General features: G+C 38.3%; 6 protein-coding genes and 1 pseudogene across 8 annotated transcripts; 1 reads left to right on the forward strand and 6 right to left on the reverse strand.

Moving 5' to 3' along the window:
* LOC18791753 (L10-interacting MYB domain-containing protein) lies at positions 7 to 4,641 on the reverse strand. Of its 3 annotated transcripts, XM_020556050.1 has the most exons (9): positions 4,495 to 4,641; positions 3,704 to 4,063; positions 3,475 to 3,625; positions 2,745 to 3,085; positions 2,486 to 2,633; positions 1,761 to 2,101; positions 1,543 to 1,693; positions 811 to 1,148; positions 7 to 734 (listed from the first exon to the last, which is right to left on the reverse strand). In XM_020556050.1, exons 2-9 carry the CDS (start codon positions 4,034 to 4,036, stop codon positions 210 to 212), a joined length of 2,328 nt encoding a protein of 775 aa, XP_020411639.1. In that variant the 5' UTR covers positions 4,037 to 4,063; positions 4,495 to 4,641; the 3' UTR covers positions 7 to 209. The 3 variants fall into 3 exon arrangements, with proteins under 3 accessions (XP_020411639.1, XP_007221952.1, XP_020411640.1); XM_007221890.2 differs by lacking the exon at positions 4,495 to 4,641 and having other exon boundaries at positions 3,704 to 4,147; XM_020556051.1 differs by lacking the exon at positions 4,495 to 4,641 and having other exon boundaries at positions 3,475 to 3,588; positions 3,704 to 3,813.
* LOC18788478 lies at positions 5,802 to 7,764 on the forward strand (annotated as a pseudogene).
* On the reverse strand, positions 9,820 to 10,666 carry LOC18793912 (probable folate-biopterin transporter 3). Its single transcript, XM_020557301.1, has 2 exons — positions 10,423 to 10,666; positions 9,820 to 10,097 (listed from the first exon to the last, which is right to left on the reverse strand). The coding sequence occupies exons 1-2, from the start codon at positions 10,664 to 10,666 to the stop codon at positions 9,820 to 9,822; spliced, it is 522 nt and encodes a 173-aa protein (XP_020412890.1).
* Positions 11,398 to 14,177, reverse strand: LOC18791349 (probable folate-biopterin transporter 2). Its single transcript, XM_007222063.2, has 5 exons — positions 13,357 to 14,177; positions 12,825 to 13,084; positions 12,608 to 12,703; positions 12,357 to 12,527; positions 11,398 to 12,154 (listed from the first exon to the last, which is right to left on the reverse strand). Exons 1-5 carry the CDS (start codon positions 13,721 to 13,723, stop codon positions 11,555 to 11,557), a joined length of 1,494 nt encoding a protein of 497 aa, XP_007222125.1. The 5' UTR covers positions 13,724 to 14,177; the 3' UTR covers positions 11,398 to 11,554.
* LOC18788639 (ubiquitin carboxyl-terminal hydrolase 22) lies at positions 15,398 to 19,086 on the reverse strand. Its single transcript, XM_007223005.2, has 3 exons — positions 17,696 to 19,086; positions 16,959 to 17,077; positions 15,398 to 16,691 (listed from the first exon to the last, which is right to left on the reverse strand). Exons 1-3 carry the CDS (start codon positions 18,457 to 18,459, stop codon positions 15,913 to 15,915), a joined length of 1,662 nt encoding a protein of 553 aa, XP_007223067.1. The 5' UTR covers positions 18,460 to 19,086; the 3' UTR covers positions 15,398 to 15,912.
* On the reverse strand, positions 20,484 to 21,096 carry LOC18789521 (probable steroid-binding protein 3). The gene has a single exon (XM_007225951.2). It carries the CDS (start codon positions 20,986 to 20,988, stop codon positions 20,686 to 20,688), a length of 303 nt encoding a protein of 100 aa, XP_007226013.1. The 5' UTR covers positions 20,989 to 21,096; the 3' UTR covers positions 20,484 to 20,685.
* On the reverse strand, positions 21,820 to 24,737 carry LOC18792369 (ER membrane protein complex subunit 4). The gene is made up of 6 exons (XM_007225871.2): positions 24,442 to 24,737; positions 24,278 to 24,334; positions 23,824 to 23,977; positions 23,216 to 23,313; positions 23,059 to 23,124; positions 21,820 to 22,127 (listed from the first exon to the last, which is right to left on the reverse strand). The coding sequence occupies exons 1-6, from the start codon at positions 24,568 to 24,570 to the stop codon at positions 22,089 to 22,091; spliced, it is 543 nt and encodes a 180-aa protein (XP_007225933.1). The 5' UTR covers positions 24,571 to 24,737; the 3' UTR covers positions 21,820 to 22,088.

Raw genomic sequence — 25,163 nt, forward strand, 5'->3', positions numbered from 1 at the left:
CAAGGCTTTGAAAGACAAGAAATTTAGTCATTTTACATTGCAAAAGACTAGAACCCTACTTATATATAATCCCTCTCTTTACATTGCAGAAGACTCAAAATCTACTCAAGGAAGGGGACCAAATGTAAAAAAGAAGAAAAAAAGAAAACAAATAAAAAAAAGAGGGGACCTAACCAAAATGTGAGACAATGTCACTGAAACCATAACGGCTACTTTCGCGGCCGGAGCTTCCTTAATAACCACTTCTTGCGCAGTGCCGCATCCAAGGCCAAGAATGTCTTTGCCTTTCTCTCATCTTCTAATAGGTCACAAGCATCCAACATGAGCTCATCATCCATGTCTGGTATAGCTTGAAGTGCATCGATTGCACTTTCTATTGATTTGTAGTTACTGTCCTCTTTATTATTTGCCAGTTTTGTAACCAGACCTGCCATCTCTGCAAGAGCCTTTTGCATATCCTTGTCTGTTTTCTGTGCTTTTGTAGAACGTCCCGAGTTCGATGGCATCACAGTTGGCCGCTTTCTCTGTTGATCAGACATTTCAATGTCCTCAGCTAATAATTGCAGATCTCCGGATGCTCTATCCATCTCTATTTCCAAGGCAACGAGGCCAGCTTCCATTCCCACACCCTGACCACTGAATTTTCCGTCTAATTCTGTATTTATAAAAATCTTGCTCAAATCACTATAGCTACCTAAAAATGCATTTCTGTATTGGATAGCATCTGGGTGTTCCTGCAAACAGATCTTACATAAACAACTGGAAACTACAGATAAACAAGTTTTCGAGATATGAACAACCAGAACGCACCTTGATGTAGGCTTCCCAAGTGTCATTGTCAGCGGTTATCATTTGTTGACTTTCATCCCACATAAATCCACTGTGATTGAGAAGAATGCTGATGTAGTCATGCTGTTTCACCAAGCATAAATATCGATCTTCTAGGACATATTTATCACATTGAAGTCCAAATTTCATATTAAATGATTCAAGCATGTGAGCCCATGCTTGCTCATTGAATGTGTGATCTATCTTATTTCCTTGATGTAGCTGATCCAACATAAGATCAATAAAATAACGGTCCATTGCTGGTGTCCAATCCATCCTCAGAGGAACCCCAGTGTGAGACTGGTCATTCTTCTCCTCACCTACAAATGTTATTTTATTTCATTTATAAAAAAAAACACGAGGATACAAAACATCAAGTCTAACACTAAGCAATAAGTACACTTATAGACATGGCATTCAAGTCATTTTAAGAGCACATGAGACAAAAGCTACCCTGGCACTGCATTTCGTACGACCTAATATCTACTTTAGTCCCATAAAGGGCATTAAACATTTCATCCATATCATTATGGAAGAAATAATTACAAATAAGAGTAAACAGGTGTAGCATCAAATCTATCCTATATTTCTCTGTTGGTGGTACATGCAAAGCAATTCATGTTCAACAAATGAATGTAATTTTATTTGTTTTTTGAATTTGGAACGTACATTACTGTAAAATCAGACTGATATGAGAAGGTAACAATAGCATACCAGTCATTAAAAATGGTAGTTCACCGCAAGGATCTGAATTGCATGCCAAACGACTGTATCTTCCATCGGAATTTTCTTCTCCAAAGATAACACACAATTTGTTGTAGCCTGGCACAGTTTTAACTCTATATTGTCGAGCATCAGGATGGTTCTGCATGCATTATATGTCAGTATAAGGGAAGCTACTAAATTTTTGAGTTAATCAAGGAGACGTTTACCTTCACATAACCATCCCAAACATTATCTTCAGCTGCAATCATTTCTCGTGATTCATCCCACAAAAACCCGCCATGTTCAAGAAGATTCTTGATGTCATTGTACTGCCTTCGCAAATGTTTGTACCGGTTCTTCAGAACATCTTTGTCATGGTGAGATCTGAATCGAGCATTGAAAGATGTAACCATGTCAATCCACGCCCGAGTAATGAATGTTTGCCCTAGTTTATTTCCTCTATGCACCTGGTCTAGTAACAAATCAATGAGATAGCGGTCCATTGGTGGTGTCCAATATGTCCTTGTACGATCACTGACAGTTGGGGTCTGGCCCCCTTTTCCTTCCCCTACAGAATTAAATATCAAGTTAGAGTAACCCCTTCACTCTTGAGAAGATTTAAGCACCACAAAGAAAAAAAAAGAAAAAAGAAAAAGAAGTAGAGACATTTAATGTGAAAAAATAGTACGACTCTTCTCATCTATAACTGGGTAATTCTCATTTATCATTAAAACAAGCTACAGAGAATGAAATAAAGAAGAAACTTTTCATGATTGATAAACCCTAAAACTCCTCTTTATTGGTGACAAGGAAACTGAAAGACCAGCAACTTTCATACGTCATTGGGTAACATATTTATTTAAAAGGAAATGAACAACAGTATGTGGTTCCCAGTTCTCTTTTCAGGGATTTGTACATCTCTATGAATATTGTGCAAGCAATTATAACTTACCAACTTTGACTTTTGATATGTCATCAACGTCTTTCTGTGGATGCAAATGATTGTCGATGCCAAGATCAGGTTCACTTCCAAATATTAGGAACATGTCATAGTAGTTTGGCAAGGTTTTTGTTCTATATGTCCGTGAGTGAGGGTGTGCCTGTACTAGTAAATCCTATATTAATCAGTTATTGGAAGGAAAAGTAATGGAGAGAAGGAAAAAATTACCAAAAAAAAGTGAATGAAAGATGAAACGTTCATGACAGTGTACCTTTGTATAAGCATCCCAAACATCATCATCAGCTACAATCATATTCCGCTTTTCATCCCAGGAAAAATCATTTTTTCTTAGTAAAGTTGCTGCATCACTGTAGTATTTCAACAATTTCTTGTATCGATGTCTTAAAACCCGTTTGCCATGTTGAGGTCCAAATTCTTCATTAAATTTAGCAAGCATATCTGTCCAGGCTTTCTTGTTGAATGTATTATCAGTCTTATTGCCCCTTCCTACTTGGTCCAGCATAAGGTCGACGAAATATTGATCCATGGCTGGTGACCAATCTGTCCTTGGACGCTCACTACTTGAAGGAGCAAGGGTGCCCATTCCATCACCTACATATTGAGAAAGGTTTAACTTGTCATCTCATACTAATGAATATGATTTAATTATGTACTAATATAAGTAATTTTAGAAAGTCAACCATCATTGATGACAAAATTCAGATTATCAGGCCATTGATTCTTGTTGGGCTCATTTTATGACTAACAATAAGCAGATCACCTATTTATCACAATTTTGAAGATTGTACCATAACTTCCTCTCAAAACACAAAAGAATGAGTTATATATGCTTCCTGATCAGCTCATCAAGCATGAGAACATTGCACTAGCAAACACCAACCTTCCAACACTAGTCTCTAAAATTGAACTATTGATCATTATTCAGTCCAACAACAAAGCAAACCTTAGTCTTATGTTTATGACAAGGAAAGGATACAAACCCATGGCTACTCCTTGAACTTCATCATCAAAGTCTAAGTCATGGCTTGATCGACTGTATCTTCCATCAGCAGTTGTATACCCATAAATGAGGCACAAATCACTAAAATTCAAGACTGCTTTAGTTTTGTACGGTCGTGCATCCGGGTGAACCTAAATGCACTTGATGTCATTTCACAGTTATGGAATAAATTGTTTTACAAACAACGAACGGGTACGGAAGCATTGCACCTTGATGTAAGCATCCCATATGTAATCATCAGCTACCACCATTTGACAAGCTTCATCCCAAGAAAACCCACTCTGGCCAAGAATATTCTTCACATCATTGAATTGCTTCCACAAACTTGTATATCGGCTTTTCAAAACATCTTTATCATAATGAGAATCAAATTTTCCATTGAACATAGTGAGCATGTCTGTCCAGGCCTGCTTGTTGAAAGTATGGCCACTCCTAGTTCCTCTATGCATTTGCTCCAACATAAGATCAATAAAGTAGCGTTCCATGGCTGGTGTCCAATATGTCCTTGAACGATCATTGGTTGCAGCGGTTTGGCAACCCATTTCTTTCTCCTCTAATGAACAGAAACTCTGAGAAGAGTTTAATCAGTTTTCTTATAACAAAATTCAGCGCAACTTCAACCAGCAGTGCTTACGCTTACTCAGTATGAGAACCTCATACAACATGAACAATAACAAGCGATTAAAAATGTGATCAAAATTAAGCTGAAATATGCAACCCAATTGGCAAATTCATTACACCCACAAAGAAAACATGAGCAAAACTTGAAAGTTGAATTCTTTAGCTTTTCAACCTTAAAAACTTAAATTTTTCTTCCACATTTTAAAACCAATGCAGCACAGCACTTGAGCATAAATTCCCAAAATTTGTATAGCAATAGGAATTTATTCACTGACAGTGTCCATGATTCCGAGAACCCAGAGGAGAAAACAGTATGCGATATATAGAAGATTCATATTCAAAGGTCTGACCAGATGGTGAAAAAGTTTGGTGCTTTTACCTGTTTGTAGTTTGTACTGAGAGAGACTTGATTTCCAAGGTTTTAGTTGGCGCCAAGGAGAATCTGTGATTGCCAAAGAGTTAACCCTAACCCGGAATAAGAGCAAAGCTTCCGAGGTGTTTGGCCACGGAGGCAAAAACCCTTTTCTTTTTGTCCTATATTTGTTTTGTTGTGTAATGAGCGTCCATTTTCATGACCCTAGGGCTGCATGCATCTCTGAAGTAGAGTGGGTCAAGTTGGAGTGTCATGCTAAGCCCAAAAATAGGGTTTGCTGAGTAGGCAGCCCATACCCTACAATCTAAATAAGCCCACAGTCCGCTAAAAGCCTACAAACATATATAATCCAATTGTGCATATCAGTCTCGATCTCTTGGATCACAGGAGTCCAAGATATTGTGGTCACCCACCGTTAGATATTAATCCAATGGTTCAAAAAAGTTTCTTAAAAGGAGTGCAAGTGTGAGTGAATCGTTGAATTTACATCCAATGGTGGGTGACCACAAATTTCTTTGACCCCTGTAGTCCAAGATATTGTGGTCACTCACCGTTAAATATATATGAAGTTGGAGGATAACGAAATTGAGAAACACTTGCATTGCATACATTGGGATGTTACTGTGGCGGTATACAAGGCCAATCATGCATTATCATGTATTTTAAATTTTTTACATAGAATTGTATTATTGGCTTGTGATATCGCTACAGTGGTATATCTTTGCATGAAAATTATTCTCTGAATAATGCTACTCTTACCACATTTGTATACCACATTCTTATACCATCTTTTGTGGTAGCTGAGGTAGACAACTATATCAATTAAAATTATTTAATATTTTCTTTCCTTATATGATTTATTCCAGTATTTGTTTTTCTACTTGTCTTAATTAAAATACACTTCATTGATTTAATTGATGTAAATATAATATGGATATGCCACATCATATGGTATAAAAATGTAGGATAAAAAAATGATAAATGTAGCATTACTCTTATTCCCTATCCTCTTCGATAGATATTTGAGAGTGAAGCCAATACGACCTTGTCAAAGCCGTTCATCCTGCCAATACAAAAGCTATTCAATCCTCGGGACGGCTAACTTTTTTTATGTATGCCATGGGTTCGTTTTGCCTCAGTAGTACTATTGTGCACGTCGTTTTGATGCAAATTGCAATTAAGACAAAAAACAGACTCTCTCAACTCAATTAGTCCTTTACCGCTTACATATATTTCTCAACCCAATGAAGACTTTCTTTGATTCTTTGCATTGCAGATTTTCATGCACATCTCTGAACAAAGCAACCGTGTTTCTTATAAGCTGCAGCCAGGTAACCTTTCGTAATTACTACATGAATAATAATTGCTACATCTGTCTCTTCATTTTCATCAATCTTCTGCCTATCTTTGCTCATCAAACCAATGTCAGACCTCCCCTTTCGTTCACCATACCTCAGTTCAACCTTGATACAGAGAACATACTCTATGAAGGTGATGCCACGCCTTCCTTAGGCATGGTAGAACTCAATACAGTCTCCCAATTGTTCCGCGTAGGGCGGTGTACCTATTCGCAACCTTTGCACCTATGGGACTCTGCTACCGGTTCACTAGCAGATTTCACAACCCATTTCACTTTCATGGTTGACACTCATAACAGTAGCAAATTCAGTGATGGGTTTGCCTTTTTCCTTGCTCCTGTTGGCTATCCAATTCCACCTAACTCTGCTGGTGGTAGTCTAGGATTGTTCAACAGCAGCACTAATTTTGCAGTGTCCAAAAACCAAATTGTAGCAGTTGAGTTTGATTCCTACACAAATATTGAGTGGGATCCAAATGGACCTCATGTTGGGATCAATGTAAACAAAATCTCCTCAATTGTTAACACCAGTTGGGTTTTTAGCAGCAACAGAAGGAAGGTGGCTAATGCATGGATAACTTATAATGCTACCACAAACGACCTCAGTGTGTTTTGGACATACAAGGAAAACCCAAATCCTACTTTTATTGACAGTTCGTTTTCGCTTTCTCACCGTGTTGACTTAAGAGAGGTTCTCCCCGAATGGGTTACTATTGGTTTTTCAGCTGCTACTGGAACAGCCCCTGAGCGGCATGTTATAAGTTATTGGGAATTCAAAGCACATTTGGATTCTGGTGAGATACGAAACAAACAAAAGGATACGAAAATGAAGAAGAAATATTTGATAGGAGGAATTGCTGCTTTTACTTTGTTAATTTTGATGATTGGTGTGGCCTTGTGTAGGTTGGATGTAAAGAAGCGAACAGTCAGGATTGGTGGACATGAAAATTACTCCAAGGATGTGACCTCCATAAATAAGGATCTTGAGAGACGAGCATTCCCTAAACGATTTTCTTATAAGGAATTAATTGCAGCCACCAATGGCTTTGCAAACACTGGAAGGCTAGGCCAAGGAGGGTCAGGACATGTTTATAAAGGAATCTTACAGGATCTAGGCTGTGCAATTGCTGTGAAAAAATATTTGCAAAATCTGATTACTATGAGAAAATCTTCATCAATGAAGTCAAAATTATAAGCCGCTTAATACATAGAAACCTGGTGCAATTTATTGGATGGTGTCATAAGGAAGGCGAATGCTTACTTGTTTATGCATACATGCCTAACAGCAGCCTCGACACACATCTTTCGGATGTAAAACAACCCTGCAATGGAAGTTCAGGTATAAGATAGCTTTAGGCTTGGCCTCTGCCCTTCGTTATCTACATGAAGATGCAGAGCAATGTGTTCTTCATAGGGATATCAAATCAGCTAACATATTGTTGGACAAAGACTTCAGCACTAAGCTCGGTGATTTTGGGATTGCAAAGCTTGTTGATCCATGGTCCAGGACTCAAATGATAGGGGCAGTAGGGACTTTTGGATACATAGCCCCAGAATATGTAAATGGAGGAAGGGCCAGTAAAGAGTGTGACATGTTTAGTTTTGGAGTTGTGGCCTTGGAAATTGCATGTGGAAGGAGGACTTACCAGGATGGAGAATTTCACGTGCCACTTGTCAGTTGGGTTTGGCAACTGTAAAATCTTCTCTATGCAGCTGATGAGAGATTGGATAAGATTTTTGATAAAAATGAAATGGAATGCTTGTTAATTGTGGGATTATGGTGCACTCATCCCAACAGCAAGGGAAGGCCAAGAGCTGGAAAAGTCATGAAGGTTCTTGAGCTTGAAGCACCATTGCCGGAACTTCCACATGACATGCATGAACTTGAGCATCATCTGTCTCATCATGATCTCATATGATTATAGTACAACCACAAAATAGTTTCTTTTTTCTTCTTCTTTGGACTAGGGTTGTATCATGATTTTGAATTCATGAAGTCTTATCTTTGGATTTGGGTGCTAGTGTTTCTGTGACTTTGTTCGACATGCTTTTTCATGTATATGTTGTGGCTATTTCATTTGTTAATGAACTAGCATACTGCATCATCAGCTATTGACGTAGAGAACAGAACTTCATTGAACCTCAAACCTAATTAAGCAACTTAATTTGGCTTGTTATTCATCCAATCCAAGTATGTTTATGAAATCTAAAATGATCTTGATGTGAATGGTTTCTTCTTGCGCTATCAGATGTTCTCTGCTTCTCGAGTTTCAGTCTCCTCTTTTATATTCTAGATTTCAGTGTTACTTTAGTTAGTAATTAGACAATCACACTAGATTATTTAAAGAGTAATGCTATTTGGACACACAACATTGACCACCTTAACTGACCACTTTATGTGGCAACTGATGTGTCATGCCATGTCAATTAATGAATGCTGCCATGAGGCCACTTACTAGGAATGCTAGGGTTTTTTAATTTGTTTTTTAATTGACATGACAACATTCATTAATTGACATGACATGACACATCAGTTGCCACATAAGGTGGTCAGTTAAGGTGGTCAATATTGTGTGTCTAAATAGCATTACTCAAAAATCTACAACTTTCACAATTTCTACAAATTTTTCTGCTAAATTTCTCAAAGGAATTATTGCCATTAATATTTTCAGTTTTAGACCAAAAAAGAAAAGAAAAAAAGGATAGTCTTTCTTCTCAAAATTAGCTTAAGTGATTTGCATTTGGAAAATTGAACTGATCTGGTTCTTATTTAATTCCCTGTGCAAATATTCTCACGAGATAATATCCGCTTGAAGATTCTTCGCCCTTTGAACTTCTTTCTCTCTCTTCCTCGATTCCTATAAAATCAAACATGAGTAAAAGACCATACTCGGAGAATCGGGTGGCCGAAGCCGTGATAGGGAAATATGGAGGCAGCGAGAGATATAGAGAGTGTAGGGTTTTTCGAGTAGAAATTGAATTACCTTGTTTGTTGAATGTAGCCATGTATTTATAAGGCTCTAGGCATCTAGGGTTTTTCAAAGAATATATTCTTATTCTTTCCCCAAATTGTAGAGATTGAGTCAATTAGGGATTTGATTGGGATCAAATCACTAATTGATGATGTTATCTCCAAATTGGATAATATCTTAATTTGGTGATATTATATCTTGTTAAATAAAGGTTCATATTTAAGATAATATCTCTATTTTTAGTATCAATTAATTTGTCAAATAAATGGGCTCAATTAATTTACCTAGGAGATATTATTCTTATCCAAGTGGCGCATTGTGATTGGAAGCGGAAATATTTGTTCTACAAACACCAGCATCAAATCTAGCATGCCTGATAAACTATAAAGCAACTGAGTCCAGAAGAGCAAGCTCCGGAAAGGATGATCCTTTAGAACATGCTGATATAGTACTGCCCCAAAAAGAGACCCAACCAAACCTACAGAGAATATATATCCCACATTCTCCTGCATAAAGACTTGAATTGTTAAATTTATTTATTGGAAAATATACTCATATCTTAGTTTCTTAAATTCACTCTCATAAGTGACTGCCAAATACCTGAGAGAAAGATGGACCGTCCTTCGAGTCTGTATACCAGTAGAACATTCCGTCAAGGATGTTCAAGCTCAATACAACGTGTACAAGCATGGTCTCCACACATCAGGGCATTTCAATGTTGTCCACATAGATTTTCTTGCATCCATAAAATTCTGCCTGACCTGCTCCCAGCATGGATAGCATGAAAAGAACCAAGAATCAACAGGAGTGAACGAAACTACTACCTGTGTGTAAGCGAAGTTGGGTGAATGAGGTTCATTGAGAAGAGTTCCAACTAAAAATACAAGTCCAGCTGGGATTGCCAACAAGCCGTATACTCCCCACCAGAGAAAAGGAAGAAAACTTTATATTTTTAAACTGAAATATGAAAAGGAAAAGTTTCAAAGCTTTGGGCTGCTATAATCAAAAGAAGCTGACCTTAGGGCCTATAAGATGAATAAAGATACCACCGATAGAGAATCCCACTAGTGCCCCAATGGAGGAACTTAAGGCACACAGACTTTGCACATCAGATTCAAGTGAAGGATGATTAATACTGTTCTGTTCCACACAGGCATCTATGGTGGTGACATCTGCTACAGCTACTCCAGCACTTCCTCCTGTTAATGACAAGACGGCAAATGCGAGGTGCAGCTTTTCATGGAATGATAACAGGAGCATGGAGATCACTCCCATAGAACCTATCATCAAGAAAACATGAACCAGCTAGTTAGGAAACCATGTCAGCAAGAAATTTCTAAAACCCCCAGATGGCATTTAAGGCAGAATGTGGTCTAAACACCATATGGCAAGTACTGACTTTTTTCAAAAAAGCACAAAAGTCAAGTGATATTCACATCTATTAGACTACGAAAGTGGAGCTAAAGCTTGTGGCATTTAAGGCAGAATGTAAACATATCAATGGGATCTCAGAATCCCAAAATCGCTATGCAACCTTGAACATGAAAACCAACTTAAAAGTTTTTTACTTTTGAGCTAACAGGAAACTAATACTGGATCAGTTACCGGCAGAAATGAAATAAGGATGTCTTCGATACCCAAAAATTGGGACAACATCCGTGAGGAGACCCCAGATAGGCTTGACCATCCAAGGAAAATAAATAATTCCTTGATAAAATTGGGCTTCAGAAGGCTGCACCTTCTGCACATTCTTCATGTAATATTTTGTGCCCACGCGAGAAAGAGCTCCACCCAGTCCTTGACTTATTCCATAAACAACAACCACCCCCCATACAAAACTCCAAGGCATTTCCATACAGATCATCTTGAACCATTGAATTGGCGTGCAGAGAGCATCACAACACCCTTTTTTGGGCTCATTTCCTCCACAATATTAGCAGAGGGATCAAGACTCTCCTCCTACTCCTCCTCCTCCTCCTCCATCATCACTCACTTTCCTATACAGATTATCAGAAAACAACACCAACCCAGTTTACAGATTAGTGTTTCCTGAACTATGCTTGAAAATGAAGAACCCAGTTGAAGATTCAGATTTTCTCGAACTGGGTTTCTTCAAAGTGAAGCTTAGAACTTCTGATATTGGCTTTGGTTTCTGCTTAAATTAATAACCTTGAACCCGCTGACAAAACCTCCAGCACACACAACACACAGAAAAAACAAAAACTTTCAAACACAAAGACAATAGCTCTCTCAAATTAATTTTGCAATTATGGTAATTTATCCTTCTCAAAAGTAATAGATCAGGAAAAGGAAAACCAATTACTTCAAGTTCAAGATGCATCAAAAGCCTGGTAGTAGCTAGCCCCAAGGTAACAGAACGAGCTGACTTTGACCAAACGGTTCACAGTTTACAGTTTACACCCTATCTTAACTTAATTATCAAAATCCGGTCTTGGATTTTGTTTTTACAGTGTTCCCGTAGTGAACTCTCATCAACATTCTGTGTCAAGAAGTTAAATAGAAAACCTGCTTAATGGATCTCACTATATAAAGTTGGACTACCATGAAATACTTCTCCCATTTATAAGAAAAAATGTGGTAAATAATTAAAATATATATAACAATAGTACATTCATCATAACTCTTTCAAGTATCAACCTAAAGCAACTTTGCCTTGGTCTTCTAAGTATGTTTCTGAAACCTAAGATGATTTTGATGTGAATGGTATATTGTAGGGCTATCTATCATCAACTCTGTTCACAAGGGAGACCAATTCAATGTTCTCTGTTTCTTGAGTTTCAATATCCTCTTTTGTATTCAAGATTTCGGTTGGAAGAATGGAAGAGTTGGGATCAACTCTAGGTACCAAAAATAGCAGACAAAGCGGAGCTAATCTCAAGAAGTTCCTAATCAGAATGGCCAGCCAGAGATTATCAAATTGTGTCCGTGTAACCTTCAATGCATGCAGTAAGATGCCTCCTCCCCATGTTGCTGAGAGAAGTCCAACATTATCGATTGACATGAGCAGAGCAAAAAAAGTTCCTTCGATTCCCGGAGGACAAAGCTTTGAGCTAAGCACAAGAAGAGGCATCCATTTGAGCCTTCTAGTCATTTGAGATACACTTTCATCAATCACAACAAAGAAATAATCTGGTATGCCAAATTTCAAATTCAATCGCAAGACCAGCATCAAGTCTAGCGTTCCTGATAAACTGTAAACCAGTTGAGTCCAGAAAAGCAAGTCCCGGAAAGGATGATCCTTCAGAACATTTTGATAGAGTACTGCCCCCAAAAGGGAACCAACTGAACTGATGGAGAATATATATCCAACATTCTCCTGCAAAAAGATGTGAATGATTAACTTTACTCACATTGTACAGAGTGGTCCCTTCAGGGACATCTGGTAAAATTGGAATGACACATTGGACAAAGCGGTGTGAACTGATGTAAAAGAAGTTTTAGCTGTTGACTTCTTATTCTCTAAAATATACTGATTACTGAGATAATAAAATTCACTCTCATAAGTAATTGTCAAATACCTGTGAGAAAGATGGACCGCTCTTCGAGTCTGTATACCAGTAGAACATTCCATCAAGGATATTCAAGCTTAATGCAAGGGAAAAGTACATGTATAAGCATGGCCTCCATACATCAGGACATTTCAATGTTGTCCACATAGCCTTGCCAGCATCAATAAACTTCTGATTGACCTGTGCCCAGATGCAATATTAGACCATGAGCATGAAAAGTGAAAAGAAAAGGACAAGAATCAAGAGGAGCAAAGGACTACCTGTGTGTAAGCGAAATTGGGAGAATGAGGTTCCTTAAGCAGAGTTCCAATTAAGAATACAAGTCCAAATGGGATTGCCAACAACCCGTATACCCCCTACCAAGGAAGAGGAACAAAAAAACTCTTCTAATAAACAAAATATTTTTGTTTCAAACAGAAATATGAAAAGCAAAGAGAATATTTAAGCTTTGAACAGCTACAAGTGAAAGAAGCTGACCTTAGGGCCTATAAGATGAACAAAGATACCACTAACAGAGAATCCCAGTAGTGCCCCAATGGAGGAACTCAGGGCACACAGGCTTTGCATATCGGCTGCAAGTGACGGATGATTAATACTGTTCTGTGCAACACAGGCATCTATGGTGACATCTGCTACAGCCACTCCAGCACTTCCGGCTGTTAATGACAATAGGGCAAGTGCAATGTGCAGCTTTTCATGGAATGATAGCACGAGCATGGAGATCACACCAATAGAACCTAATACAAACAAGACATTGACTAGCTAATCAGGAAACCAAATCAGCTAGAAATGGCTAAATGTGTCATCTCATGAAACAATCAATCCATGTGGCAAGTTCTGATTTTGTTTTCCCAAAACTGATATTCACATCTATTAGAATATAGACACTTACAACTTCAAATTTAACACTTTGAATGTTATCCTTAATTGAATATATGACATTGAACATCAAAACTAGAAAAAGTTTTAACTTTTGAGTTTATCAAGAAACTAATAATGTATCTTTTACCTGCTACAATGAAATAAGGCCGTCTTCGATACCCGAAAATTGGGAGAACATCCGTGAGGAGACCCCAGAGAGGCTTGACAAGCCAAGGAATAGAAGTAATTCCTTGATAAAATTGTGCTTCAGAAGGCTGCACTTTTTGAACATCCTTCATGTAATATTCTGTGCCCACACGATAAAGAGCTCCACCCAGTCCTTGATTTATTCCATAAACAACCAACACCCCCATTACAAAACTCCAATGCATTTCCACACAGAGCATTCTGAACCAATTGATTGGTGTGCAGAGAGCACCAGAACACCCTTTTTTGGGCTCATTTTCTTCCACCATGTCACCAGAGGATTTAAGATCCTCCTCCTCCTCCACCATCACTCTCTTCCCAATACAGATTTACCAAAAACAACAACCCAGTAAACAGATCAGTGTTTCCTGAACAGTGGAAATCTGTTTCCTGCTTCAAAATGAAAAACCCAGTTAAAGATTCAGTTTTTATCTGATTGGGTTCTTCCCGGTTATTGATTCTCCTGAGGGAAGCTTAGAATTTCTGATCTTGGTTTTCGTTGCTGCTTGATAACCTCGAACACACACAACACAAAGAAGGAAAAAAAAAACACAAGGACAGCAGTAGCTTTCTCTACTTAATTCTGCAATGAATGTGAAATTTATTCTCTCCGCAAAATGATAGATATCTGGTAATGAAAGCCGAGGACTTCAAGTTCAGATGGATCCAATGCCTGGTAGCTAGCTCCAAGGTAGCATAAGGCCTCTTGCCGCCAGGTTGACTTTAACCAACCAACCGGTTTACTCTTTACACCCTTCCTAAATTATCAATATCTGATATTAGTTTTTAGTTTTTACAGTTTAACCGTTGGGTAGTGCCTCGCTCTCTCTCATGTAAGAATCTGAAGAAGTTTCGGCCGCAAACATTCGACTCAGCAGAAAACGAACAAGAGAAAGGTAATTGCTTTCTCAAAAGTCACCAACCCGCAAGATGGTCAGAAATTCCGATTTTTTTTCCTTCTTTTCTTTTCCTTTTTCCTCTTTGTTTTTTTTTGGTTTTTTGTTTTTTGTTTAAGTCTTTGAAAGGAATAATATCATGTACATGGGACTTCCCTAGTTATGATGTTCTGACACGTGGCCGAATGCCACTGGCTCCATGAGCACGGAAGTGGGGACATGTGAGTCATAAGGATATAGCTTCCGCTTGTGACAAGGTGGAGTCTCTCCCTTTCTGGAACTGGAAAGACTTGTGTTAAAAGGCCGATCTTGTTCTGATTTGAGTTGTGTTGTTAGTTCACTTGTTATGGTGCGGGTAAATGAGAAAGTTCCATATTTCATGAACTTATAACATAGTCTTAATAAACAAAAATGTATCATAACATGGGTAGATTCGTAACACCACGAGGTCCTTAACCATATGTAACTGTCACACTTTGGTATTTCCCAATCGAAGCTCACAGAAGGTCACACGGAAGACTGTCCAATCACGAGATGCCACATACTCAAAATTACTTAACTCAATGGCGGAAAGTAGGAATTGGATGTTTATATGATTCATGAACCTTAAGGAGATGATAGCGCTTTTGATTGTGACTAATGTATATAATTGGGGTACTCATTGGACTAGGTTAACCACAAAACCTAATGCATCCTGAAATGGACTTTTTTTTCCCCTCAAAGAAAACCCAAGAGCTTAATTATGATTTTTATTATATATGCTTTAAGAAAAAGGGAATAAAATGGATCCAACTTGGTTGGTTTAAGTAGCTTGCCTCCTATCAACACGCTAGAGCCATTGGAGAGAGGTTTCTCCCAAGAACAAATCTTGATGCGAGTTTGATTAGGAAATAACAATGAAAGTGTTTTATTTTTTGTCGACTAACCATTACAGACCAAAAAGGGCAATGAGCCTATGAGGAATGAAAAGATTCGAACTTTATGTTTTCTTCGTCGTTGTTTTATTGACCTTAGCAGAAGCGGGTTATTGAAGACTACTTATAGCAGAGTCGAATGGCACCAACTTCCCGACTTCTTTTTAGACAATTTAAGATTCATGCATCATCAACATTGGATGAATAGAGTAAAGTTAACAAATCATATTGACATTTAGAAAGTGGAAGAGCAAAAGTTAGTGGAACCCCCAAATAAACATTAGTTCCAAAGATCTACCCTATACATGACTGACCTGCAGTCAAAAAAAATGCTGAGCACGAATCTTGTAAAGAGCACAAAAACCTCAACATGAGGAAGTTGAGTTCCACCAGTTGCCTAGTATCTCTCAAAATCCATTCACAAACACCCGTTAACAAACCATTAACAGCACAGCTGGATGTATCCTTGCTTCAAACCATGATCTTCAAAAAATCTGCAATTTGGTGATGCCTTTCCCCATCCGTCCAACATGGAATCGTGATTTCCTTAGGCCAAAGGGATCTGATTCTTGAAACGGCTCCTTCAGCAGAAGCATTCTCGGTCTCACTGTTCATAGCCTGCCTTGATGTATATCGAAAGTCCAATTCTTGTTCAGCCAACTGTAAGCATCATTTGAAACATTACATTTAGCAGCAACCAGCTACCCTGTGAAATGCCTCTATCCGTGTGGAAATGGGCAGGCGACTCAAATCTTCGTGTGATTTATAGTAAAGCATCTTGTGCACATAGAACATCATATAACACTGTGAAGCTCTTACAATTCCCTCGTCAACCTCATTAATCCAAGCATTGTCACATTTGTACCACTGGTTTTTTATGCGTAAATACGTCACATAATGGCCAGATTCTAGTGTCCCAGAATGAGTAACTACTGCAAAAATCTCAAATTCTGTAGATATATCAGATTCATCCCCCTCAAAAGCAAAGATCCTATTTCCAAATCTGTTTCTGACAATTGAAGAAGACAGATATGGAGTCATGTCTAGGGAGAAAGGAAAATGCAAATAGCTGTCAATTTTCCTCATCATTTTTCTGACAAGGGAGTGCTCAAATCGTTTTATATGCAAACACAACACCAACGGGAGCTTTCTGATGGACATTTGCTTCGATGAGTCTCGCAATTCTTCACAGTTCTGACAGTACAGTTTTTGGTCTGATCCCAACTTCTCTGGTTTTGTAAACAAGTCTAAACAACCTAAAAGAGTAGATGAACTGCTGTTGTCATTTGGTTTGACGGGCTTATTAGATGCATCTGACCAAGAACAATGGCTTGTGTCTAAGTTGAGTGATATGTCCAAACAAGGGTCATAAGTTGTTGAGGTGAATCCACAAGTCATACAAGTGACATCGGACCTCAACAGTCCTGAGAATACCCTATGAGCAATACACTGGCAATCTCCGGTATCTGTGAAACAGAGGATAACTTCATAAGTACAAGATAACTGTTAAACAATGTAAAAACAACAATTGCACATGCATCTATTACTTCTACAGTATCCTATGAAGGTGTACACAACTCATCCAATCCTTTTGAGATTCTTGAACTTCTTTAGATACAGTGGTTCCATAATTCTACATCCTTCTAAACAGTGTCAGTGTGCTTCCAAGTATAATCCCTCTCTTGAAAACATAAAAGGCAAGACCATAATGCCAACAGTCGACCCATAATTACCTCTAGTTTGGTTCCTTGCTTTGCTTTCTTTCTCATGGATCCCATCTAAGACTGAAATGAAGAACTCATGAGCATCCTGCTGCTCATAACTTGCCAGATTTTCTGAATGCTGCCACCAACTTCAAGTAAAAGATAGTGTGGATCAGTTGAAAAGTAAGTCTACTGCATGTATCAATTAAGAAAATACAAGCATACATGAACTAACAAGAGATTTAGCATCACATATCAAATAAGAATTTGATCCAAAATCAGAAAAATGGGGCCATCATTTCCAGAAATTCTATCACTTCTAAATAGATTAATGTGAAGAATCCAACTAACTCCAACCACACAAACCCTAATTTGAAGGTTTCAGTATACAAAGAAAAATACAATTCTGTTGAGTATCTTTCTTAAAGCCCGGCTTGGACATACACATTATGTAATTTGCATGTATACAACTTAAAAAGTTATTACTTCATCTCCACTTGCTAAGAGAGCAATATAACACTTCCTATACTTATCCAAGGAACTTCAAAACCCACAAATTGCAGAGACAAAAACTGGCAATGAAACTCCTGAAACAAATGTTTATCCAATATAAATCAATCATTTGTTGTAGTTGTTTCTTTGTTCGGGCTTCGGCCCCCATAGTATCAAGAACAATATAAATCATTCATCAAATCACAAAACCAAGCATTATTAACTTGGCAAGATATGCTGTAACCAAAGAGCACACTGGCAGAGCAATGTCAGACCTGTAAAGAAATTGAGCCGGGCTATAAGGAGTCCGATCCCCCAAATACACAGCCGAGAAAATACCATGAAGTTCGCAAGGCAAACACAGCCGATTCGCAGTCCTTTTCCGGCATGTTTTGGGGTTATGCCGATCACTCAAGAAGTAATTTCTCAAAGGAGGTGCATGTAGTAGTGCTTGCAACACAGAATTCATGAAACAAGTATTGCCCAAATTAGTCAATCCCCTCAAACCCAATGGGTAACATGATTTAGCCCTCTGATCTCTCGTCAAAGCCGACTTTTCGGCCTTCTTCAAATCCACTAATTCTACACCTGAACCCAGCCTCTTCCTTTCACACAGTCTCTCTCCTATACTGTCTGCACTATTTGTGCTATATGGCAAGTCCACCATGTGTTTAGACATCACAGTCTTATCAAAATCAGGATCATAGACCTGATCAGAGCACGCGCAGCAATAAAGCTCAGCCCTTTCAATGTCCACAGCTAAATAGTGGCCAATCTCAGACTGGGTATGCAAAAGGGCGTGGCTTGAGCATGAGATTGAAGAGCAAATCAAACAAATATAGAGTCTACCTTGATACCCATTACAGGAACTGCATCTGGGTATCTCTGTGCCAGGATTCTGAACACTTGTCCTTCCATTTGGGGTGGTCTTGAGGCACTTTTGGAGTGATTTATAGCCACTCAAGCCATGTTTGAGCTTGTAAGCTGAAAGGTGCTTGCAGGGTTTTGGGTTTGTGTATGAAGGTTTTCTAGTCGACATCTTTGATAGGGATTGAGAAAGGAAGCTCTGATTCGTTACAAATCAAAAAAACAAAAACTTTATTAACAAAAATGGCAATATTATTAGATTAATAATAAATAATAAAGATTAACAAAGCAAGATCCAATATTCCAGTAAAGAGATGGACTGGGAACAAAGGTCTGGATTTGTTTCGGTGGATGGTTATGGTGTGATGTGAGAGACAGTTTAAAAGGCAGGGCTTTCTGTGCTCTGTTTAGGGATGACTTGAAGAAGGGGGGATGAAGAAGGTGCCTTTAGAGCATAAATTATGATTTTTATACCGACTCGTAGAGTCTTCTCATGGAGTGTATAGTATTTCCTTTGGAAAATAAGAAAAGAAAAATAAAATAGCTTTTAAAAGAGTAGTGAAATTATATTCAGGGTTTTCGTAGCACGTGGAGCAAAGCACTTTACTTATCCACTTCCTATTTTGAAGGAGATCTAAACCGTCAAAATTTTCATCACAGTGATCAGGTCCGTCAAACAGCTAGGAGACAATGATGCCCCATTCATCATGTAGGGTTTTTGGGCTAATCTCTGTTTATTTTAATATTTATATGTTTTACATTTCTTTATAAAATATAATTCACACACATCAAGAATAATAATTGAGGCTTATAACACCGATATCGACCTCAACTTAATAGCATGTATAATGCAATAAATGGAAGCATGGTATGGACTCAAATTAATGTTTATAAAATGTGTAGTTACAAGTTTGACAAGAAAAAAACAATCTGTTTAGTTAGAAGTCTCAAGTCATTGAATCAAAATCGGATGAATTATCCGTTACAGTATGCCGAGTTTATGAAGGGAGCAGTAACTTTTAAGCTGTCTAGATGTCTCATTGAGCTTTACAAAAGAACAGAAATAATGTCTCTTCGAGCTTTACATTTAAAAAAAGGGTAATTATCAGTCATATAGTGCCCCTGCCATGTACTGATTGCCATGAATTGTTTTAGACAAAGCTGAAGAAAAATGCTTTCATACATCAACCATCAACCTTTCAACAAACACTTCCCCATCCCGGGTGTCTACCACGCCTGTCTCCATCTCTAGAAAATCCTGGCCATCATCTCTATCTCTCTCCTCCTATGACATCCTCACTTGATGAGAGAGATAGAGACAAGCACTAGAGTTTTCCCCAACCTGGGTGCGTTAGAAAGGAGAGAGAGAGAGAGACTGCACCATGGGCATTTGAGCACATGCCTCACATCATGTAGAGTGACAACAATCCAGATTAGCACTTTGGATGAGGTTGAGGATACGTCAACATACGCATTAAACCTTTCTTGCACTTTGTACACCGCACAATGCACTAAGCACTCTGCATAGATCATACACACTAAGAGACTTGAGAAAGTGCTGGCGGATGTGGGGTGAGATTTTCGTCCTGAAAACATGGCCTAGGGAAGACAACATATCTAGAGTTAATTTATCTACATAGACAACTAAAAGGGTTGGTAGAAGTCCACTTTGATTCCATCAGAATCTATGTATCTAATAGAAACAGAATTTCAGCGTAGTGACAATTAGTAACCAAGCATTTAGTTTAAGTTCATATATTCAGATTTTCCTTCATCAAATGCCAAGACTATGAACAACCCAACAACAACCGCTTCTAGTCAGAGAAACCCAAAGAAAAGGATCTGCAAAGATGAACTGATATGACCAATTCAAGGGCCAAAACTTGTAATTGTCAAGATTCTCAATGGGGCTAGCTAAATCAGTCTTCTGATGTACTTTAATTACAGCACCAGACTTGGGAAGAGTTAGGAACAAAACTAATGCACTCAAACTAGCAGAGAAATCGAAATCAGCATAAGCCTCATGCACGAATTGTTGCACCAGTACAGGCAAACCCTGGTGCCTTGGAACATCAAAATTAGGGATTTCAGTGAACAACACAACAATGCACATATGTACAGCTGGATCAAACTGCAAAAATTTGCAAACTTCTCAGCCATACAAGCTCAAAATTCAGCCAAATCAACAAAACCAAATTCACACAACCATAGTCATTTATTCATCCATGGATAAACATACACAACATCCAAGATCAGATACATGGATACAAAGTCACAGATACCCAGAAGCAAATAATTCCCATAAACACTTATTTTGCTTGAAATTGCACACATTTAAGTCATAAAGACGATAAAAGGTTGAGACTTTTCAAGAATTCTAATTGAAAATAGAGAACTTTCAAGAAACAACACGGCCAACAACTGGGTACTTAGCTTCGAACTTCTTCTCCCAGTCGGTGAGGACGCCGATCTCCTTCTCCGAGAGGCCGTCGAGGGAGGCAGTGATGTCTTCTTCGTTCTTGGTCATCTTCGCCAGAGCTCTGCTGGCGTCCTTGCCCGCGAACATCGCGTACGGTCCTCCAGGCCCGTAAAACGACTTGCCGTCCGTCACGTCAAAGACGCGACCTTTCAGTGCCACGTATATCGGCTTTGATGGGTCGGTGCCGTTGTATTGGATCAGCTGCTGTGCTGTTAGCTCCATGGTTGCGTTCACACAGATGCTAAAGGAGCACGACAAAGACTTCAGAGGTTGTTGGCTATCGGAGTAAGTGACGAGGATGCTCGATTCTTCGATTGCGTGATTTTTAAGTTTCTCAACCACCAAAATAATTAAAAACCTTTTTTTTTAGTGGGTTTTTTTTTTTTTAAACGAACGGTGGATATTGAAAGTGAGAATTTTATTTCTACCCAAAAAAAATAAAGTTTTGATTTTATTTCTTTTCTTTAATATATTCTTTGGGTTTTCTCATGATTATCGCGTCAAAAACTCAGTTTGGAAAATGCTAAAGAAGAGAAATATTTGTAAAAGAAGCCAAAATAGACAAAAATGCCCTTATTTATTTTTGAATTTCCTAAGAAATTCTTTACATTTACATGTCTTTGGTTTGAAAGTTGAGGAGTTTTTCTGTATTTTTTGAAAAAGTTTTGGCTTTTTCCAAAATTGAAATTTTTTTTATGACTAAAACCTAAATTTACTTTGGAAGTATCTAGTTCATTTAAATTCAAATGACTTTTGCTATTCAAATCAAAACATTTTTGTTGAATTTAAACATTGGATGAGGCACTGATTTACAGTTAAAATTAACGAGGCACCGTTAACTGATGCGATGCAACTAGCTATTAGTCTAGTGATACTTATTTTCACATCGCTAAAAAGTTCCCAACTTCGACTTCAAATCTCCCCTAATCATTGACATAAATAAGTAAATAATCGACCCTTGATCCTGTAAGATCCAAATTCAGGTGAGTCGCACCTCCCCACTCAATTGAGGTAGTCCAGACCTTAGCCCCAACCTAATAAAGCACAATTCAATTTGGATTACCATCAAAACTGCTAGCAAAATTAAAGTGTTAAAATATAGATTTCATGATAATCCATTGAGTCACTAGAACAAGTACTACAAGCTCAGTGTCTACGGCCACAAAATTTAGTTATATCATTCAGAACTCGAAAGAATCACATTATCGAGACCAGCTATGCGTTGTTTGCCAGGAAACAGCAACAGGATCTCATCCTGCGTCTGCAAATGCCATTCATCTTTTTATCTTGAGATTGGCAGCCATCAAAACCCAATATTGATGTCAATATAGAGGAATGCCACCACCTGAGTACTCAACCTCCTGAAATTTGGACCAAACAAAAATGGTTAAAGGAGCCCTAAGGTGAAGGCTATGAAACAGCTAGGAGAAGCCACCAACAATGGCATTTGGGCCAAATGGCAACTCACCTCCTGCTGAGTGTACCAGTAAATTGCAAATTTTGAAAAAAGAACGATAATACGATGAGATGCATGAAATGTGCAATAAACAGATATTTTGCTGTTTTAGATGGGAGTTCCAAGATATTAAGAAGCTCGAAACTACCAAGGTGTCAGCATTCAACTGTCAGAAGAGTACTGTAGTGTGTGATATGATATGGGTTGTACATGGGTGTATATGGGCCACAGGTGTGCGTGCAGAGAGTAACAATGGAATTGTAATCTTCCCACTAGAAGCCTGCAGTTCCTTGTAAACATTCATTGAAACTTTTCCAATACAATTCTTTGTTATTATTTATACAGCTCATGCAGCTTGTAATATCTTCCCGCCACTTACAACTTACTAACACAGCAACTACCTCATCCACTTGATTATTAGCTCGAACTATCCTCCCTAACTATTTCCACCTAGCTGCTATGTTACTAACTCACTCAGAAGCTCACTCAGCTGCCTGGTTCTTTATTTATCATGTGCTGGAAAAGCACAAAGTTGTTTAGAAGCATTTAATTACTAAAAAAAATTTAATCTGATTATGGACAGCCTATGATATTCTCCCTCCCTAGTAGGTAGGGAGAATTCTCCACTACAATAAACTTTATTTTGCTTGGAACTGTTTTTTAAATCAACTTCACTATACAAGTTGGACAAGTGTACATTAAGAATGGTTCCATGGTTGCGACTGCTTAGGTAAAAACAGTGGTGCAGACATTTTTAGAGCAAATGACATGCTTCAAAATAAATTGAGAAAATCCCACATGCCAGATGAATTTCACCTCAGGAGGAAGAATTTTACCTGAGCAGGGGGTAAGGATGAAACCCAATCGGATGCATGTGTAGGAAGCAACCCCAAAGTGTTAAGCTGCCAAGAAAAATGAAAATTTAGTAAACGGGATTTCTAAGAAGATAACCATAGGGGATAAAGCAATTAAAGGAGAACAATAATAATTCACCTTCCAAACACCCAGTGCTAAACCCCCCAAATTAAGGGCAATGAATAGCAACTTTGGGGCAATAAGATCTACTTTGCTGTCCTTGTAAGGCTCAAAAACTGCAGAATCACATTAAAAGAGAGAAGAAATAAACTGCCGAGCAAATAAAGTATATGCATGAATCAACTGACATACACATAAAGTATGTCCATAAAATTTGCATGGATATATGAAGGTGGTAAAAAGTCCTATGAAAACTACAGTTAACAGGGAAAAAAGAAGAAGAAAAAGAAAGAAAGTTCTACATGCAACATCTCAGCAATCAATCATGCCAAACAACATTTATAAGAAGTAGATAGTCACGTCAGCAAGACAATTAAATGGAGCAGTACATTAACTGCCCAAAGGCCATGAATGGTGGTTATTTGAAAGCATTTGTATGATGATACAGCAATATAGACAAGCAAGTATAATACAGGATTTCATGTTAGGCAGAGACGAAACTTAATGATTTTCCATCATTATCATTCCCCTGTACCTGAGTAATCCACACATATAGAGTGATCGATGGGCCAAAAAAAAAATTACCAACAGCTGTATGGGAAGAAAAAGTATAGCAGGCATCTTACCCTTTCCTACACCCTGTAAGGCACTTATGGGCTGCCAAAGAGCAGAAAATGTGATTCCAATGCTAAACAAATGCACTGTACTTCCAGCCATCCACATCATGAAGCCCATCATTAGCAAATTCTTGAATGGGGTCTGCGCAACTTCCCAAGCTTTCTGCTCGAACATAAAGAAACCATGAGATCCCAAAAATCCAAACTATCGAATATCACTGGTGTAGCAAGGGTAAACAAAATTCAGTAAAGAAACAGCTAAAATGGTGATCCATCCGCAATCTAAACCATGCTCCGCATCAAATCTTTCTCATAATTTGTGATCAGATTACTAAGTTCAGATGTAAAGGTACAATTTTTAACCCCTCAAAATGTCCGAAATCCTGGGTCTAAAAGACGAACGCAAAAAACCCTAAATACTTCAATGTTTCAATAGATGTAAATTTAGGAGGGGAATGAAAACCTGAGCTTTCCAAGTAGATTCGGCATCCTTCTTCTGGCGACTCACAGTTGAATCGTCCTAGAGAAAAAAAAAAAAAAAAAAAAAAAAAAACCCCAATCAAATCAATTGAGAACGAATCCAAATCCCAATTGGACGAGGTAGAAAGAGAGGAAAGGGCAAAGAACCTGTTCGAGGGGGGTGCGAGAGAAGCCAGGAGGATCAGGAACGTCGCGGGAAGAAGGGGAGGTAGAGTTGTCAGTCAAGTCAACGGCCCATCTTCGACCTGCTCCCATCACTCCCTTTCCCTTCTCCATCTTCTTCTTCTCTTCTCTTCTCTTCTACTTTCACTCGGTCAGAAACTAGAGATTTGATACGAATATGCGCTCTCTCAACACAAGGCCTCGGGTCGGCTTCTTGGTTTTTAGCTTGTTTTTTTCTTTTTCAATTAAAAGTAAAGTTGTTGCTGGGTTCAATTTTCAATTGATGTCATATATGCTTCGAGGCAAAATTAAAAGGGAAAAAACTCATTTCATTCTGTTAATTTAATTTGTTTAAGTTCTTGGATTTTGATTGGATGTGAGATAAGATAAACTTTTCCCCAGCTTAATCTAATATCCCAATTCGGGCCACTGGCAATGCTGACCCGCTAGTATCGAAACGGGCCGAGCCCAATTATTCCTTACGAAAACCATAGCCCAACTCCACCGCCCTAATTATGCCAGCCTACTAATGCCTCAATTAATCTGCCAAAAGGGGCTCAAAAGGGACTCGAACTTGAGTGCATAAAGACTCAAAAAGGGACTTGAACTTGAGTGCACAGGACGGACTCATTAGCACTGGCCTAGCCAGCTAGCTTGACCCAAGCTGACATTTTGTTCACTTTTTAGTTGATCACACCAGGACGGAC

This window comes from Prunus persica, chromosome G1 (genome assembly GCF_000346465.2).
Source record: "Prunus persica cultivar Lovell chromosome G1, Prunus_persica_NCBIv2, whole genome shotgun sequence".
NCBI classification, from domain to species: domain Eukaryota; kingdom Viridiplantae; phylum Streptophyta; class Magnoliopsida; order Rosales; family Rosaceae; genus Prunus; species Prunus persica.

Coding starts and splice junctions, on each gene's coding strand:
- LOC18791753 (XM_020556050.1), bottom strand. CDS start 4,036: ATGGGTTGCCAAACCGCTGCAACCAATGATCGTTCAAGGACATATTGG. Junction 3,086..3,474: donor AGTTCAAGGAGTAGCCATGG/GTTTGTATCCTT, acceptor CTCAATATGTAG/GTGATGGAATGGGCACCCTT. Junction 1,149..1,542: donor ACTACCATTTTTAATGACTG/GTATGCTATTGT, acceptor TAACATTTGTAG/GTGAGGAGAAGAATGACCAG.
- LOC18793912 (XM_020557301.1), bottom strand. CDS start 10,666: ATGCCTTGGAGTTTTGTATGGGGGGTGGTTGTTGTTTATGGAATAAGT. Junction 10,098..10,422: donor TCCTTATTTCATTTCTGCCG/GTAACTGATCCA, acceptor TCTTGATGATAG/GTTCTATGGGAGTGATCTCC.
- LOC18791349 (XM_007222063.2), bottom strand. CDS start 13,723: ATGGTGGAGGAGGAGGAGGATCTTAAATCCTCTGGTGACATGGTGGAA. Junction 12,528..12,607: donor CCAATTTCGCTTACACACAG/GTAGTCCTTTGC, acceptor ATCTGGGCACAG/GTCAATCAGAAGTTTATTGA. Junction 12,155..12,356: donor GCGGTCCATCTTTCTCACAG/GTATTTGACAAT, acceptor ATCTTTTTGCAG/GAGAATGTTGGATATATATT.
- LOC18788639 (XM_007223005.2), bottom strand. CDS start 18,459: ATGTCGACTAGAAAACCTTCATACACAAACCCAAAACCCTGCAAGCAC. Junction 17,078..17,695: donor CCGGCTCAATTTCTTTACAG/GTCTGACATTGC, acceptor TTTTACTTGAAG/TTGGTGGCAGCATTCAGAAA. Junction 16,692..16,958: donor AGCAAGGAACCAAACTAGAG/GTAATTATGGGT, acceptor TCTGTTTCACAG/ATACCGGAGATTGCCAGTGT.
- LOC18789521 (XM_007225951.2), bottom strand. CDS start 20,988: ATGGAGCTAACAGCACAGCAGCTGATCCAATACAACGGCACCGACCCA.
- LOC18792369 (XM_007225871.2), bottom strand. CDS start 24,570: ATGGAGAAGGGAAAGGGAGTGATGGGAGCAGGTCGAAGATGGGCCGTT. Junction 23,978..24,277: donor AATCTACTTGGAAAGCTCAG/GTTTTCATTCCC, acceptor ATGTTCGAGCAG/AAAGCTTGGGAAGTTGCGCA. Junction 22,128..23,058: donor CATCCTTACCCCCTGCTCAG/GTAAAATTCTTC, acceptor TCCAAATTTCAG/GAGGTTGAGTACTCAGGTGG.